The 19,372-nt window shown below is 41.4% G+C and overlaps 1 protein-coding gene across 1 annotated transcript in view; it reads left to right on the top strand.

The window, feature by feature from the left end:
- LOC311039730 (CUB and sushi domain-containing protein 3-like) overlaps positions 1-19,372 on the top strand; it is a gene marked incomplete at its 5' end in the record, with an annotated part of 373,258 nt that overhangs the window by 116,885 nt on the left and 237,001 nt on the right. The window contains 3 exons of the mRNA XM_084049684.1: positions 6,697-6,891; positions 7,401-7,539; positions 8,515-8,702. Of these exons, the coding sequence (XP_083905810.1) occupies positions 6,697-6,891; positions 7,401-7,539; positions 8,515-8,702 (522 nt within the window). The remainder of the gene's footprint in view (positions 1-6,696; positions 6,892-7,400; positions 7,540-8,514; positions 8,703-19,372) is intronic.

Here is a 19,372-nt window from a genome sequence, read left to right as displayed (position 1 = left end):
TGACACTCCTAAGTTGACCTCCTACACATTCAGAAGGCACATAGAGTCTTATATCTTAAGACCATATCAAAGGACAAAGTCAGAAATAGAAATGTGTCGTAACGGGACAAACAAGACATCCAAGTGTGCGTCTCAGCCAGCTCTACAACATATCCAAAAAGTGGACCCTAAGTCCTTATCGTATTCGAGATATTGAGCGAGATAGCGAAGCCGTAACCATAGCCAATTAAGGGATAATTAAATCATGATTTGATATTAGGGTTTGATTATTTCAAATTTTAGCATTATTTTACGTGTAGATTTGGAAAAAAAATATTTCGGAGAAATCACAGGCTTGGAACACCCTAAAACCAACCAAGAAGTGGCCTTTTGAGGCACTTCCTGTTGTCCGAGAAAAAAGAAACTTGCATATTTGGAATCAGCGCCATCACATTAGTCTAAAGCCAGAGTCTCGAAGAAAAATACAATTTCTAAAAATTTAACGAGGGTTGACCTTTGCAGTCTTTTCGCTGACCTTTGAGCTTTATCAGTGTCAGAAAAAATCAGGGCCGGTGCCAAAAAATCCGGCTTACTCTCAATATGGATTGAGAGAAGTTTCGGATTTAAAAAAAATATCTGGAGCGATTAGTTACAGATTTTGTGCTCAACAAAATCAGTTTTTTATACAAAAGTCAACGTCCAATCTTTTTGGTGACCGTTTGTATTTCCCAAGGTCCTAGAAAATCGAGACCTATTCCATTCAATTCAGCGTCTTTTTTTGAGTCTGAAAAGGTGTTTTTTAATTTAAAAATAAAATATTTTTAAAAAATGTGAGAAAAGCTAAACTTTGAACTATTTCAAAAATCTATAACTTCTTATTAAACAATTCTAGACTATTGATGTAACCTACCATTCGACTCAATATCATATAAATAAGAGGGTGGAGGGGTCAAAATAAAATAATAATATGTTTGTGAAAAAAGCTTCAAGTTTACTAAACTTTAACGCTTGTTTAAACCACTTTCTAAGGGTCATACAAAATCGAGACCTAGCCCATTCGATTCAGCGTCCTCTTTTGAGTCTGAAAACGTGTTTTTTAATTTAAAAATTTTTTTTTTGAAAATTGTGAGAAAAGCTTAACTTTGAACTATTTCAAAAATCTATAACTTCTTATTGAAAAGTTGTAGACTATTGATGTAACCCACCATTCGACATAACCAGGGTTGACCTTTGCAGTCTTTTTGCTGATCTTTGAGCTTTATCAGTGTCACATGTACATATACATATATGTTATATTATGCATATAAATAGATAAATACAAACACCAAAATTATCCTCACTTATAATGTTAAGTAAGGATTACTGAAAAAACATTAGTTTAATACAAATCCTCCTCACTTATAATGTTTAGTAAGGATTACTGAAAAGACATAAGTTTAATAAAACACTAAAAGTCATCCTCACTTATAATGTTAAGTAAAGATTACTGAAAAGACATTAGTTTACTTACAAATCCTCCTCACTTTATAATGTTAAGTAAGGGTTACTGAAAAGACAAAGTTTAATTACTTTCCTCACCAGAAAGTTGACTCTACTAGATTTCATCTAGTAGAGTCAACAAATTAAGCCGAAATGAGTAAAGAGTACTCTTTCTTTTAAGTAAGGTCTACCATTACATGAAATCAGATTTTACAGTGTGGGGTCATAGGATGTTTCGGGTCTCGCAACATACACCCTCGCCCAGGTGATCCAGCCAGGGTTGATGAAGCCCCGACTTACGTCCCAGGTAGCTACCCACGGTCAGTCCTAAATAGGGAAAGACAGGGCCACTTAATACACTTGTCCGAAACTACTCTGCCAGGAATGGGGGAGAGGAGATACTCTGGCACGTGGAGGGACTAGGCTCTGTGGATGGCCTCGTGGCCGGGCTCCTCCTCCGTCTCACCAGGTCCAGGACCTGTGCGTTGCACCAGACTACCCCGCTCCAAACATTTAATTCTGGTGTCTTGGCCTGTGGTGGTACTGCAGCCTCCCTTAGCGATTGCTTGAATGGCCCTCCTAAAGGCCTCACCGTGGATTTGTTGGGCTTCTTCCTCATGGAAGACACAGACTGGGGCGCCAACCCAAACTCCTCCCGGATGCCATCTACTCTCTGGTGGTCACCAATCTATTCCTGGTTGTCAGGTAGTCTATAAATTCCTAGAGCCACTATAAATAGAATAACTATAACGAAAAAACATCACATGGATGCACCTGGGACGTATCAGTGTTGTTACAGAGGTATCCTCTGTACGGGCACCTCCTAAATATCCATACATGGATGATAAACGAAACGGCTATGCTCTAGGGTCGTCCTTATATGGCGAACGTGTAGGATGACAATGACACCTACCAGTTTATAAGGTTGAGTTGAGGCAGGATAGATCAGATCAGATATATTCCGGTTCAGTAACTAATAAGTATAACTAACTAAGAAAGAGTGAAGGCCTTACAAACCATTTACTCTTCTACCTGATCTCATCCTACCGGCCTGAATTACTAGGGCCCCACGGGAGGTATCGTTCTAATCGACGACGCTCAGGGCAACCTGCTACCAGCAATCTAACTACAAGAACTATCCTTATAATTAGTTCATCCTAACAGTGTTGTAACCTGTGGTCATATACATCTTCCTGCCTTGTACAAATAGTATATAAACATTTGATTTGGTTGCACCTTTGTTTCGGCGCCATTGAAAGCATGTTCGAGCATTGCAGCACCGTGCAATTCCCCAGGTCCCCTGTACGAATGGAATGTCCCTTGTCAGTGTAAAACCCCATTAGAGCTCACTCCTCTTTGCAATGGCGAGTTGATCCAAATTGAGACTGGTGACTGTTGTGGTTTCTTTATTATTATTGTTTATTTTACTATTATTTTTTTATGACACTGTCCTGCCTGTATGTTAATTTCTTTTTTTGGTGTGTACTGTACTGTGGGTGGGGGTGGGGGGGGGGGGGGGGGGGGGGCTGTAGTGTGTCAAGTTGAAGCCTACAGAGCGTGCTTGATATCACTTACATTTTTTTGTTTTATATTCTTTTTTCTTTTGTCCAATAAGTACCTATAACATTATGCATAAAACTACACAGCGTTACTGCAGAGTTTAAGACTGGTTTTATAGTTCCCAGATTGTAAAGTGTAGCGTGCACTTTTACCAATGTGCACTGTTTGTTAAATGGTTTGAGCGATCTGAAACATGGTCTTTATCTGTGATGTCAGATTGTTGAATTAAATTAATGTAGGGGTGGGAATGAAACTGTAGTGTGCATGTGACCAGTTGAACCCTAACACCCAAACTTCTATTTTTTGTTTTATATCACTTTTTATTTTTATCTCATCTGAAAGTAACATGCATGCACAGCGTTGCCGAGTTTTGTTAAGATGTGATAATGAAATGTTTTATAGTTCCCAGATTTTAAAGTGTAGCTTGCACTTTTACCAAAGCCAATGTGCACTTTGTTAAATGGTTGGTTTGATCTGAAACATGTTTGTTTGATCTGAAACATGTTATTTCTATGTGATGAAGTCGCATTAGATTGACAGTTGAATTAAATAAAACAATTCTTAAATTGAGAATCTGTTCCAACTGGTCTTACTCTTAAAATAAGGAAAAATAATCTTGTGCCTCCGCTGGGATATGATGCAAACCACTGTTGTAGCTTGTTACTGGTTAAGTATTGCTCAAAAATGGATTAAATTCCCTATTAAGAAAATGCAAGTTACATTTCCCTAAAATGAGAAAATAAAATCTTGTTTGAAACATGTTTGACAAGCAAAAATGTTCTTTGACAAGCACATTTTTTCTTTTTGGACAAAATATAAGACTAATATGCTAGGATCGAGGATTTTTTTACTTTCTTAAAATCCAATTTTTGCAGTGTATCTATCTATACACACACAATGCTAAAGAGAATGCCAGCAGAGAAAGACCTGGCTCAACGGTGCAAAGTTATGAAGGACTTTGATTTAAACACATGGCAAGCAGCAGACCCAGCAAGGCTGGCCTATTATAGATTCGGTGCACCGTAGTCAATAAAGCGCAGAAGCTTTAATTACAAAACGGTCTCAACAATTGGTTCGGCCAGAACCCACAGTAGCACTCGGTGTGCTACAATGACCTAATGACCAATCGACAGATGGGAACTTTTATAGTTCCAGTACGTGCTCATTCTCAAAACATAATGGTCAGATGAGTCATCAGATGCAGTAATTTTTCAACATATTCTCCACAAGTGGGTGATTCTCATGAGAGCAACTCTTCCTCAGGTGACTGTCACTGCAGGTCATGCATTTCAGAGTTCAGTAGTGCAAAAAACAATTGTCTACAGAGATGTTCAAAAAAGTGATAATGGTCAGATGAGTCATACCTAACCATTCTCCACAAGTGGGTGAGGGCATGTGTGATGTACACCAAGAGAGCAGTACAGGCCTGAATGCTTGACCCCTAATAGTGAGGGGGTCTGGTGGCTCTGTTATGTGTGTGGCGGGGGGCATTTTCCTGGCATGGTTTGGGTCCACTTGTCTCTTTAATGGAGGGAAGGGTCATTGCAAATTCATACAAAGTTATTCTGTGATCTCCAGTGATCACCTCTATCCTATGATTATATATTTCTATCCTGATGGGAGTCGCCTCTAGTGGTTTTCCTTTTAGCATACTGTATACAAATTGCCTGAATTGTCAGAATTGGATTATCAATTGTTTTTGTTTGTGTTATGTTGTGTGTATTACAGTATGTGTTGCATACAAGGCTGCTGTGTTGCAAGACAAATTTCATGTAAGCTGTCTATAGTATCGTATTATTGCCTAATGCCTACATTGTCTCACAGTGAGGTTTCAAAAAAAGATCTACCTGACAGGATGTTATGTTATTAAATTGCAGGGATGATGTGCAGCATTGCACCATTTGTGTTTTTGTTTTTGTTTAAAGCTGTTGATCTAAGATAGTTGCATTGTTTGAATAACAGAACTCAAAGAGTGGCAGAATAAATTCTACTGTCATAGCCGCACTGGATGGCAGAAATTATAGATTTTGCATTGTTCTTCTGCACAACATGATCAACTACCAGGAGGCACACCCCAATAATAATACTCAGACACTGATGCAGCAACTGATTCATATTGTCAAATGAAATAGAGGCTAATGCGCTGCCGGATCTTACCGACGCGGGACCAACTCGAGTCATACAATTTCAACCACCGTTTGAGCTAGTTGGAGACATAACGTGTTTCTCAATAATAAACACAAGACTGATTATCTGTGGACATTCCTAGGTGAAAATTAATGTATTCTCGGGGGAGGGGAATGCTGGAGATGGCTCTAATGAATGTACAAAATGAGACCAGTGGGATGTTTTACACTGTATCTGCTCCCATGCATACGTATGTAATCTAACACAATTGCTGTTTAATTCTGAGTGGCAGAATAAATGGAACGGTTTGTCAAAGCAGCACTGGATGGTATAAATTATATATTTGCATGTAACACATAATGTTCTTCTTTACAGCATGATCAAGTGCCAGGAGGCAGATCCCAATAATAATACATACACACTGTATTACACATCAATCTTTGTCTCTCTAGCTCATAGTCACTTGATTCCGAGATGTACCTAATTTGGTGAAACCTTGCACATTTGTGGCGCCCCCCTATTGAAGTGAAGTCGCATTTGACTCGTTGTTTAGAGGTCCTTCAATATATGACTCAAATGTGGGGTCTATTGGACCTCAAATTCAATGTTTTTGGCCAATTTCTTTTTTGAATAGGCCCTCTCCACAAATTTTAAAAGCCAATTTTAGCCAATTGGTATGGAATATCGAAAATCTGTATGATACATTTGTATTGCTTGAGTCCATATAGATCAGGTATAACCATTTGTGTGAGTTTTGGTCAAAACAGGTTGGAGAAACAAACATGTTTTAAAGAAAATTCAACATGGTGGAAAAGCTGCAGTATTTAAGCGGAAATGGGCATTGCCTATATGGGGAACTGCGTCATGAACCAAGGAATCCAGGGAATTGACTTCCTTGGCCTACTGGCAGTGTGCACAACGATGTTTGTGCTGGTCCTTCTTGTTGATTGCAAGATTAGCTCTGGATACACAGACAGGGGTGAAAACATCATCTCCAGCTCCCTTTGGCCCGGCTCAAATACCAAGCCTGATTAAATTGGCCTTACAAACTTATGAAGCAATAAGCAGTAAATCGGTAAGCAGCACTGTAAATGTACTTGTGGAACCATTAGACAATCTTTTAGACTTGAAATATATTCAATTGTTAACTGATAAAATTAAAATAGCTGATATTATAATGTTGCCGCAGGTTAGTGTCTGGAACTCCCATTTGCTTACATTGCGTACAGAACAGTTTACCTTTTCTGCAGATAAGATGACACCAGCACCTCTAATTCACCTGAACTTCAAACTGACTTTTTTGTTACATTCTTCATTTTAATTAAAAGCCTGATGTCTAGCTCTATAGAGTGTTTATTTAGTCTGCCAACAGATGTGTGCAGAATAAAAGAAGTGGCATAAGTTGGTAACTGGTGTCTTAGAGGAGCTGGTGGAGGGTTATTTCTTCCTTTTCTAAGTATATCCATTTTTTCCTGCTGATCCCATTTAGTTATTCACAAAAAAGTGACCGATTTATTCACTAGATCTTGTTCTCTTTCTTCTCATTACAAGCATTCGGGCACAACGAGTGCCCTGACCCTGGTGTCCCACTGAATGCACGGCGCTTTGGGGACAGCTTTCAGCTGGGAAGCTCCATCTCTGTGGTATGCGAGGAAGGCTTCATTAAGACACAGGGGGCTGACACCATCACATGCCAGCTGGAAGAGGGCAAGGTGATGTGGAGCGGACTTATACCCAAGTGTGAAGGTACTGGTCTTGAATAATGAATACATTGTCTGATGGGCCAATGAATGAACAGACTGCTAAGTGGCAGACAGGGGAAGGGAGGGTCGGACGGAACTACTCTACCTTCCTCTCTTTTTTTCTAATCCTCCCCCCAACCTTCCATCCTCTCTTCCATCATATGCCAACCATCCCTCTGTTATTCACCCAATCCCGTCATACTATATCCATTCTTGTTCCTCTCTGTTATCTTATCTAACCTCACTTTCACTCACCCCCCGCTTCAAACTTACATTCCTCTTTCTGCCTCACTCATTCTTTAACTTCCTTCAACCCAACCTTCTCCATTCCTTTTGCCTTTCTTCCTCTTTTCTCCTTGCATCTATCTTCTCACTCTACCATCACTCGACCATCCATGCTCTCTTCCCTCCCAATTCAACTTCCCCTTCAACTCCTCCCCCACGCTTTCACCTTTATCCTCCTTTATCCCCTCCATTCCTCCATTTTCTGCTCCTACACCTTTGCCCCTGCAGCTCCCTGTGGGGGCCACTACTCCGGGCCCTCCGGTGTCATCCTGTCCCCAGGGTGGCCGGGTTACTACAAAGACTCCTTGAGCTGTGAGTGGGTCATTGAGGCCGAGGCGGGACGTTCCGTCAAGATCAGCTTTGACAGGTCTGTATGACACTGCTACAGTGACTCATCCATGGAGAGGAAAATACACACGCGTACACATGCACGCGAGTGCATGCACGCACGCACGCACGCACGCACGCACGCACGCACGCACGCACGCACGCACGCACACACACACACACACACACACACACACACACACACACACACACACACACACACACACACACACACACACACACACACACACACACACACACACACACACACACACACACACACACACACACACTCTCTCTCTACAGTATATGCAACAACAACCTTTCTCTTAAAAAAGGTGGCTGTTCAACTGGAAATACAGCGTGAAAAGGAGATGGAATGCAGCTTAGTGTCTGTTTATAAAAATGCTGAAAGTAATTTTATTCTGTCCCTTATGCAATAACTGTAACAACGAGAAAAAAATTGTCATGTTTCAAGGCATTTATTATATCTTCATATAAAAAAGGCAAACCATCAAATGATCATTTTTATTATCCTTGCAACCTGGCTGCTGTGATCTGCAATCTTGTAAAAAGACAAAACTGCTTTGGTTGTGAATGTATTTTCCCTCAAGCTACAGTATAGTCTGAATGTGCTGAGGTTCTCTGTCATTGTGTAGAGCCTAGGTACAGTGTAGTAGTTTATAGTGACATATACTGGAGGCGATGTGTTCATTTGTTTGCATTGATAACAGAGAAATATATATATATACAGTATATATATTTTTTTCCTCATTAACAACGTCTTAAGGTACTTTGTTACTCTTTATTGACGGGCACTTCCGAGCTCTGAGTGCTGAGTCTTCTCTGTGCTCAACATCATCACTCACCCACAGGACTGATGGAAACGTTTTTTAAAAGATATTGAATTTGGACACAAATAATGTGCTCTACAGCTCTCTCCCTCTCCCTCACTCTTTCTATCTCTCTGTCCCTCCCTCTTTCATCCCGTCTCCCTTCCTTCATTATACGTCAGGTTTCAGACGGAGCTCAGTTATGATTTCCTGGAGGTGCATGATGGCCCCAACCTGCTCTCTCCTCTGATTGGCTCATTCAACGGAACCCAGGTGCCACAGTTCCTGTTTAGCAGCAGTAACTTCCTGTACCTGCTCTTCACCACTGACAACAGCCGATCCAACAGTGGCTTCAAAATCTATTATGAAGGTCAGAGCACCTGCACTACAACCTGTACAACAGGTGTTGATAATACTAGTTACAAATGTATTAAACTCTATTAATGTCTTGTTAATGCAAAACGTGTTTACGTTATTCTATAATGCTATTTTTAGGTTTCTTAACTTTTCATGTAAAGCCAGTCTTTCTCACTTCCATTGTTCTTTGGAGCTGTTCTATTTACACAGCAGATACTGTATCCTATACAAATTTATTTGTATAGGACCTTTACAGAACAGTATGGTAAAGACTATTAAAACAACAGGACATACTGTAAGAACATGTACAGAACTAAATGAAGTCCAGTCTGAACAGATGGTTCAGCTGCTTTTTAGGAGTCAGCAGTGCCCAAGGGGAGGGAGTTCAACACTTTAGGAGCCCCTCTTTCAAGGACTCAATCATCTTTAGTTGTTAGTCTTGACCGTGGGACAGCCAGTGAACCTGGTCAGAACACCCTGTATGGCATAGTAGTCTGTTAATGAAACCCGGGATATTACAAATGGTATTTCATTCTAGTAACAAATAGAGAAGGAAATTGGGGTCTTGTTTCTGGTGGGTGACATGGTCATGAGAACAGGTAATATTATTACAACTAATCTAATGATTTTAAGTGTCTGGGTTCCCAGGGTTAAACAAAATTAATTTAAGCTCACAGCTGTTCTAGCATGAAGTTGGCTGACCATAGGGTTCATGACTTTGCACATGGCATTGGCTTAAATATATTGTTGGAAGAGAGTTAAACATGCCAACATATTTTTTTTTACAGTAGGCTACAAGTACGCTTCACAATTGTTGCAGTTTCAACAGTAGTTAAACCCCTCTGTTATAGTATTAGTCTCCTCCATTGTGTACAAAGTTACGAGAGGGAAACAAAAACGCCAACCTTAACACATAATCACCCTAATGACTGTCGGCTGTTGAATACACCTAGTGCCAAGGAGGCTTATGAAAACAGCTGAATGGAGAAAAATCGGACAAAAAAACAACTGATTCAGTACTTTCCAGAGTAAGCCCTTATAGAATAAAATAACACTGGCCCTAAAAGAGACCCAATGAATAGTTGAATTTTGTCAACAAAGGGTTGGATCCGGTCAAGTTTTCAGGGAAAGGCACACATTGATGCAATCGATCCAGTGTCCTGATAATAACAAATGCCCTCTGTAGGTCGTTTGCTGAAACATGGACTGCTCAAAATCTCTTGTCAGTATTCCCCGTGCCCAGGCCATGTTCTATGCACCTTGAATCACTTCTTATTGCTGTGGATAGCAGTAACCCGAAGGTTAGAGAAGCAAGAGGCAGAAGGGTGGTTTCAAATGTGCAGACTGGCAGGGAAAATCTGAGAATAGCTCTCACAATGGTTCTCCACCTTATTAATTTCAAGGACCACCAGTATTTGGTATGCATTAAGCCACGGATCTCCTTAACTCCTGAGAGTGTACAAATGGAACCAAATGGACCCGTAAGGTTCGATTTTTGTACACGCTCAGAGTTACAGATCAATCATTTAGCTGGGGAACGCCTGGAACCCCCTCAAGGACCCCTGGGCATCCCCAGACTCCATTCTGAGAACCGCTGCTCTACAGTACCTGACCCAGTTAGAGCTTCTCTTTTTATGGCATGGCAGGGGACAAGCTGTCCAGAACAGTTTTCCTATACAGCGTTTATTCATGTTTCTGTGTACGGTAACTATGTCCCCTCAAAAGTAGACCAATCGATGCACATCCATAGGCACAGTTTGAGTGGGCTCAGGGAGTTCACTGAACCCTTAAGTGCAGTGGTAACCAACCTTTTCAAGTCCATGAGCACTTTTTATTCCAATGTGTAAGCCGAGATCTACCATTACAATGTGTTGCAAAAAAACACCATGACATCATATTTACTTCTGCAATTTCTGACAGGCTAGTAGTCTAAATATGAATAAACAGAATGGCAACATTTTGGAATAAAATATTAAAAGGCTGAAATATGAGGATTTTTTTTTATAAAGTTGACACTTTTAGGTTACTTAAAAAAAATTTGAAACACACAGGGACATGAAATAAATTGCTATTACCTAATCGTCAATGCACAATATTGACTTTCTCATCAATTCATATTCACATTTAGATATTCCGTTCAATTGATTGATTGATTTTGTTTATATTGATATTTGACAAAAAAGCATACACATGACCATAGATTTGTACATATCTGTCAAAAGGATACTTTTGACAGACAATTGACTGCTCATCACTCTCTCCCTTCCTCCCTTTCCCTCGGAATGTGCACAGATTCTCTCAGATTCTCTCTCACTCACACACCTCCCCACATCCCTCTTTTCCCTCAGGTCGAACAAACACACATACACAATGTAGGCTATAATAAATAGAGTCCATCTAACATTCATTATCCAAACTCACCCACACAACTCGCTATGGGTAGAGAAAGAAGAAAATAAGAGTTCAGAACCAAGGACAGTGGGCCTTGCAAGAACATCTGATGCTCTTGTTACAATGTTTATTTTACCAATGTCATTGACAGCTGAATGTCTACTGTACATACAGTACATACTACCAAGTACAGTCATGGAGTTAAAGCAACGTGGTGTGCAAAGGCCTGGTCAAAAGGATACTTTTGACAGATGTGATGACAGATTATCTGTCATCAATTGTTTGACATCTTTAGGAATCATTTTGTCTGTGAGGGAATTGTTAAGATTTGGGAAGCCGACAAGCTCACGACTTTAACTTTAACGTTATGAGCTTGTCGGGCAGCTATTTTCCTCTCACAGGTCCAATTGTGTCCGGGTTTTTTTTTTTTTTTAATGACGGCTCCACTTATTTTCACGGTCCGTCATTTGAAAAAATCTCGGAATCAATCAGGTCTTGGAACAAATTTCACCTCGCCTCCTGTCCCAATACACAAATCTGTTTGTGATCTACTGTGACGCCTTTGGCGATCGACATGTAGATCATAATCGACTGGTTGGTTACCACTGCTTTAGTGCTAGCAGACTTTTTACAATACATCGAGATTCTTTTGTGGAAATGTTTATTGTATTGTTGCACTGTGTGCACTGTGATGAGGTGTGGTGTTCAGGCCTTTGCACACCAAGTCGCTTGAACTCGGTGACTTTACTTACAGTAGACTAGACATTCAGCTGTCAATGACATTGGTAAAAGAAACATTGTAACAAGAGCATCAGATGTTCTGGCATCAGATGTTCTTGCAAGGACCACTGTCCTTGGTCCTGAACTCTTATTTTCTTCTTTCTTTACCTATAGCGAATTGTGCGGGTGAGTTTGGATAGTGAATGGTATATGGACTGTATTTATTATAGCCTACATTGTGTATGTGTGTTTGTTCCACCTGAGGGAAAAGAGGGAAGAGGGATGGGGGCTGTGTGAGAGAGAGAGAGAGAGAGAGAGAGAGAGAGAGAGAGAGAGAGAGAGAGAGAGAGAGAGAGAGAGAGAGAGAGAGAGAGAGAGAGAGAGAGAGAGAGAGAGAGAGAGAGAGAGAGAGAGAGAGAGAGAGAGAGAGAGAGAGAGAGAGAGAGAGAGAGAGACACAATCTGAGAGAATCTGTGCACATTCTGAGGGAAAGGAAGGGAGGAAGAGAGAGATGAGCAGTCAATTGTCATTAAACATCATACTTCACATGAGCATTTCCTTCCTGATTAATTATTCACATTAATATTCCAATAATGTTCAGGATACCATAATGAGCATTTCCATTCTGGTTACATATGCACAATAATATTCCGATAATGTTTAGGATACCATTGTTCCGGCCAGCCCTATTTTATTCCATCTACTGATGTCATCAGTAGATGCCCATATATGGGCATGCCCCCTTTTGTGCCCATTGAGGTTAGACAACACACTCCATATTTGGGTGTTGCTGCATTGGGAACTCCTTATATGGTTATGGCTGAGTCATGGTGACATGAGCGTGACGACGTAGTGACATGAGCGTGACATCAGAGGTCCGCCTGCCCTTTCCACCCGCCCACCAATTTGAATATAGGATAGGATAGGAAGGATAGGTTAGGGTGGCTGAAGCAAGATATGGCTATTCAGGGGTCCTTGGTATGGTAAAGTTTGGGATCCCCTGCACTAGTCAACATGCCCACAGTGTGGGGATGATGCCATCCTGCTTTATCCTGTATAGTGCACGTTCTCTACTGAACACCACATTGTGACTTATGCAGCTTCATTCACAAACTGTGCACATAGTAACTTACTATTAATAGCTACATGGTTGCCACAGCATTATTAGACTCTTCTATGCCTTGTCTCCTTCAGATTATGTGAAGTGTAGTGGTTTATGACATCACATACACAAGATTATCTATTTACAATTTCTTTAGGGCTTCTCAAATAAAAAATGTCAAGCTTTGAATATTCTGCATTTTTCTTTTTTCTTTTAAATATCCAAATACTCATTCTAAAGTAATTAGAAATAAATCAAATCAAAGCTATTTGCAGTGAGATTATATTTGCAGAGCTCAGCATGTTATGATAAATGCAGTAAATAATTTCTTGAGAGCCAATCTCATCATCCACACATGAACCTTATCTATCTAAAACCAGGAAATGCCAGCTTGTGGAAGTTATATTGTAGTTGATTATTGTAGCTGAGCAGTGTGTAAAAAAAAAGTGCATTCTCTCTTGGACAGTGGTACTAATCAACTAGAACATTTCAGCAGAGTCTACTCTAAGTGGTTGCCTCTAATGCAAAGTCTCTTGAATTTTGTGTGGAGGATGAGGTGGACAGAATATTTGTGTGTCCCACTTGCCGATGGAATTTGTCTGACCTTTAAGAAGCTCGTAGCCAGTCATCTTTGCCGTTGGGAACTACAGTAATATGTGTCTGCACGTTTAACAAGCTTTGTTGTCCATACATTGTGGAATATTCGGTCACTACCTTTATTGCCAGTGCATCACATGCATCACAAATAGGACAGGCATGTCCGTCAATGCCTGGTTGAAACGAGCATCAAGCAATTGACCGAAGCAATGCTGACATGAAGAATATATGATTTTACGTCCTGATGTGAAGCATGCTGTTTGAATATACTGTACAGTATGAGATGCTGTAGACGGATGGGGTATAATGATCTGGATTATCTGAATGTAATCAGGCCTAAAATAGCCATCCCTATCCCTACACATTTTTTCATAGCAGTAATATTCAACCAAAAAAAAAGTGAGGCTGCCAGCCTGCCACTCAGTTGTTATTCATAACCATTATTAGATCTGTATTATTGACTTAAAGCAGACCGCTAGTGCCTGTGTCTCATTTTGTTTTACTCTCAAGTGCATTCATCTTATGTTGATGAGTATACTGAAAAGCAATAACAGTAAGATCTTATTAGTATCTTCCATTGCAATTTAGCACATATTATCTTATTGCTGAAAGACTTCAGGACAAATCCAGCCCAGTTAATTTGTAAATCTGGTGTTACAAAGCAGTGCTATCGTGAATTATATTATAAATGAACTGCGGTAGAGAAGCACTTTGTTGCATAATTTCTTTGCATGTAAAAGATACATGTGTCATAAGTTTTGGTACATCAAGTCATAATCCAATAATATGTGCCAAAACAAATTAACTACTGTAGTTTGGCTGCATATCTCTTTTTTAAAAATATTTATTTAAAAAAAAATCACCATGGTAGTGTTTTTGACATAATTCATAATAATTGTGTCCCCTTTAGTTGTTGTTGCATATTTGTTACAGTACATTTGCAAATAGCAGAATGTGTTCTCTTTATCCATCCTAACTACATGTATTAGGAGCAGTGGCTGTCATTAATGAAACACCCGGGGAGCAGTTAGGAGTTAAGTGTCTTGCTCAAGGACACTTTGACACATAGATTGGGCTGGAGGGGGAGGCGACCTCCCACAAAAGGCCTTTCAGGACAGAACCAACCGTGCTCACTGAAGGCCTATTTTTTCTAACAATACAATTACAAAAACATCAAGTGAATGTGAAGTGTGAAATGAGTGCGAAAGCCAATAAGCTTATCTACCAAGGCTTAGCAGTAAAACAACACAGGTGAACAACCATCCATGCTAAAGGCTCACAGCCACTGATGCCAGACTGACAACCCACAATGGACAGGATACTGTTTGCTGACAAGTCCGAAAGCCTTTGACTGGCTCAATCACATAAAACTACTCCCTCAACGCTTGCTAGTTACTGGACTGGAGCTGGAGTTACAATGTGTTTTTGGACTGCTGCACCACAATAAAGGAAATCTTAACTGATGGCCAACTGCCTCATATAATTTCAAATAGAATTTAATTGGCTTATAAGAAATGATTTGTGTGACTGAGACCACGCTAATATACAGCCCCTGGACTGATCACTGTTCAGGTGCTCCCCCTCTATCTTTTTCTTATTCCAATAGCTACTTTTCTTCTAAATGTTTTAATGACACCCTAGAGACCAATGTAGAGACAGATTGTCTAGGTGATGTTCAATTTTTCGAACTTCAAAGAGAGCACGTTTGGACTGTTGGAATGAGAGGTGAGTGAGAGAGAGAGTGTGTGAGAGAGAGAGAGAGAGAGAGAGAGAGAGTGAGTGGACTGAGTATGAAGTACTGAATATGACTTTAGATTAGTACAATCTCACAAACTACAGGACTAACCTGTGCCAAATGCCTTGTGCACGCTGCCAGTAGACCAAGGAAGTACAGTATATCCCTGAAAATGTTTCACGTTTAATACCTTTTTTATCGATTGATTGATTGAATACTTAATTAGTCAAAACTTTAAACAGCACAAAGTATAGTAAAGCTATAGGCTAAAAGGATAACACAAAAAAGTCCTGGGGACTTGTTTCCATTGTGGTCCTATCCTATCCTATCCTACCATTCAAACAGAGAGCGTCTCCTTCCCAAACCCCAATGGTTCTAATCAGCCCCCCGCCCACAGGAGTGGCCCAATTCACTCACAACTTGCCACAAAAATCGCTCATGAAAAAATATATAATATCCTACATTCCATTTTCCACCTTCACATCTGTCTCCTTCTCTAATAATCAAAAAGTGCTATATATTTCATCTCGCACTTTACTTCCGGATGGTTCGTTTTGCACCTTCTTTGCCACATCCGTCACGGGACAGAAACAAGCCCTGCCGTGCTCTATGGGAAACAGCCCAAAAGCGCGCCCAAATGAGCCCCAAATCGCTTACACACAAAGCAGACCTGGCACCCCATTTCAACGTCACAGCAACATGCAGCCAATCAGCGTCGACAGACACGCACGCACCAACAAACTCCGTTCACGTCGACTGCCTCGCACACACACACACACACACACACACACACACACACATACGCACGGACCAACAAACTCCATTCACTTTTATGCAACGCAAGCCACCACAGTTACGATGCCTCGCAGAAAAAGGACTACACACCACGGCCCACGGATGAAGCGCCTGCCCATGCCAGGTTAATGTGCTTATTTAACTTCACACGTAGGCTACGTGTCTGTGTGTGTGTGTTGCGATACTTGTGAGGACCACGTAGGCTACGTGTCTGTGTGTGTGTGTGTGTGTGTGTGTGTGTGTGTGTGTGTGTGTGTGTGTGTGTGTGTGTGTGTGTGTGTGTGTGTGTGTGTGTGTTGCTATACTTGTGAGGACCAAGTATAGCAGAATTTCAACACATACACATTGTGAGGACCATTTCTCGGGTCCTCTCAAGACAAATGGTTATTTTACAGTACATTGACATCAGCCTTTAAAAATGATTCATACTTACTTGCGCCAGTGTCATGCACCGAAAACTAGCTCATCTACAAGCCGACAACGCGTCGCGCAGGTCCTCGCCAGACTAATGGCTGTTCCAGAGTCAATTGAAATTAGCGTTAAAAACAATAAATACATCGTTGCGCGCCAGTGTCATGCACCGACAAATCGGTACACATGATCTCTATAGTCATGTGATCAAGACGGATCTGTTTAATATTTCATATTCCATCCCGATTGGCTAACATTCTCATCTAAAGTTTGCAGGAGTGGCCCGTTTAGAACAAAATGCCGCAAATCATGAATGCAGCGTCCGATTGCGGTCAACTTCGCACGCACATTCACACTATGTTGAGGAACAACTGCTACCATTTTAACATTGGCCTGTGGGGGGTCCCCACCGACAGGTTGACAACCACTGTATTAGGGGAGAGTCAGTGAGAGCTGGATAAACGAGGTAAAATGTGTCAAAAGGAGTTTGTACGGCTGTCGATACATGAACACATGACGTCGGTGGGAGAGGAGATATTGTGTCTTTTGGACAAACAGCAGCGTGGTGCTGATGTTTGTTGTGTGAAGCACCTTAATGTCAGAGTGTTTGTGTTGGAGCGCCTCAGTGCGGCTGCAGAGTTCATGTGCAACCTCTTCCAGAGAGAGATACAGACACTAGAAACTCTGCTGGAGAAAAAAACAACACTGCTGGGCATTGACTTTCATATGGACATTGATCTACACACTGCAGGTATGTCTGTTACACACACAACATCAAACTACACACTGCAGGTATGATGCAGCGTTTGCATTCCAGCCAGCATGCCAGCGTATTTCCCATATGGTTTCAAGGTGGGCTAAACCATATGGACCCCATGTCAGCAATGTCAGCGGGATCCACTTCAGTCCCAACTGGGATGCCCTTGTGGGACATACGTGTGTTCTACCTGGGCCTTAGGTGGGCCCCAACTAGCCACGTTTATGTGGGACCAAGGCGGGTCCTAACTGGGTTTGCCCATGCAGCCTTTAACTGGGTTCTATCTGAGCCCTAGGTGTACCCTAACCAACCAGAGTGCAGTGCCCATCACTCCAAATGTTGTGACGTCAGGGCTCTCAATACTGCACATTGGTAGAGGAGGGGCCGCAGGGCGACCGCACACATCGCTGAACCAATGGTAGCCCACGGATGTTTCCTCTGCTCTGGAGATTTACAATCTGCCCCTCTATGCCACATATCATCCGCGCTACAGGGTCTTCACTGACCGAGCCACGGCCGCACTGGCCCTCATGACGCTACGCCACTTATATGCGCTGCCAAGTGGCCGCGGGCGCTACGTGGGTGTGGCCGCGGGCTAGACGCGAGCCCCCACGTAGCGGGGGCGAGCTTCTAGTGTATTCAATTGATAAACAGAGCATAGAATATTAATACATGTCATCAACAAATATTTACAGAGGAGAAAAAGGATTTGCGGCAGTGTATGACCCCTCATTTGGGAATTAATTTCTGACTCCACTTGTAGTTTCCTGATAGATGCTTTTTCAGGCCAGGTTTGAAAGAAACCAGTGATTCGCATCCTTTAATGGATGGTGTCAATGGCATTCTACATTACGGGGGCAGAGTAGTAGAATGAGAATCCTCCCATGTTTTTGCTACATTTGGGGGTGGGTACCAGATCGTGGGTGCTCCCTCTTAGGAGATATTTTTGATACTTTTGAAATATTTAACCATGTTATACTGGATTTCAAAGGAGGTCATATTGGGCTGAAACTTTGCCCAAATATGGTACTGATGTCATAGATCGGGCAGTGGGCACATGACGTCCGAAATCCACATACTGTACCTGTATTACAGGTTGTGAGAAAAAAAAAGAAAAAAGTCTGGGTCTAGGTAAGTCTACTGTAGTAGGTACTAACAGTTTCTGTAAACTTCATAATCATAAGACTTATTTGCTTTGTCTTATACAGTAGTATGTCATCTTGGCATAGAAAGGCTCCCCAACAGCTCTGTTTCCTTTTCATTACGCCAGCCAGGGATGGCCAATCCACAGATGCCCCGATAACTGCTTACACCACTGTTGTCAGTGCATGGCTCGCACGAGTGCATCAGAAAAAGAACAAGCAGTCCTGGTTGGATGACATCCAAAGATCAGTCGTGGAAATCACCGGGAAAAATGGGGGCATCTCAGCACAGCTTCCATCACTGCGGTGGAAGGAGGAGGCGGGCGTGCTGCCTGTTGCTGATTCATGGGGCAAAAACAAGAAAGGAAAATATTGTTACAGGGAGACATCATTGGGGGTTATAGCACATGTGCAGAAAGTGACAGTGCATTTATGAAGTCAAGCTGAGGTTACACCCCCAATTCTGGCTCCCTGTGACAATATTGCCCTCTTCTGCATGTAGTCCTGAAGCGTTTTTAATGTATTCACTTCTCGGAGCATCCACTGCAATGGTTTATTTACGTAACCCTCGTGAGGCGTTCATGTTTTTATTATTCACCAACATTGTCGTTTTTTCAAAACTATACAGCCATAACAGCTTATATAACCGTTGGCAATACAGCTGTCTACTTTATCCCAATAACAATGTGAGTTGATTTCAGTTTATATTAAAAAGCGTATAACATCAAAATGTATAGGCAATAATGCTTACAAAACTAGTGGAGGATCATGCTCAATCTATAAAACATGCTGCAAATCTTAAGGAAGATTTCACAAAATGTCCAGAATCAGAATCAGGTTTATTGTCACATCACAGGTTTACAAGGTAAAATAGTGGGTGAAATTTGTTTTCGTACATCGTTCCCATCGCAAAGTTATTTCCGTAGAAAGAAGAGGGGGAGGAAGAAGAGGGGGGGGGGGGGGGCAGTGGGAAGGAGATCAAACAAGAGAACAACAAGAAGTGCTTGTCTGTCATAACTCCTTAGACACCCGA

This window comes from Gymnoscopelus microlampas (genome assembly GCF_963454915.1).
Source record: "Gymnoscopelus microlampas genome assembly, chromosome: 3".
NCBI classification, from domain to species: domain Eukaryota; kingdom Metazoa; phylum Chordata; class Actinopteri; order Myctophiformes; family Myctophidae; genus Gymnoscopelus; species Gymnoscopelus microlampas.
This window is presented reverse-complemented; position numbering and strand designations above follow the sequence as displayed.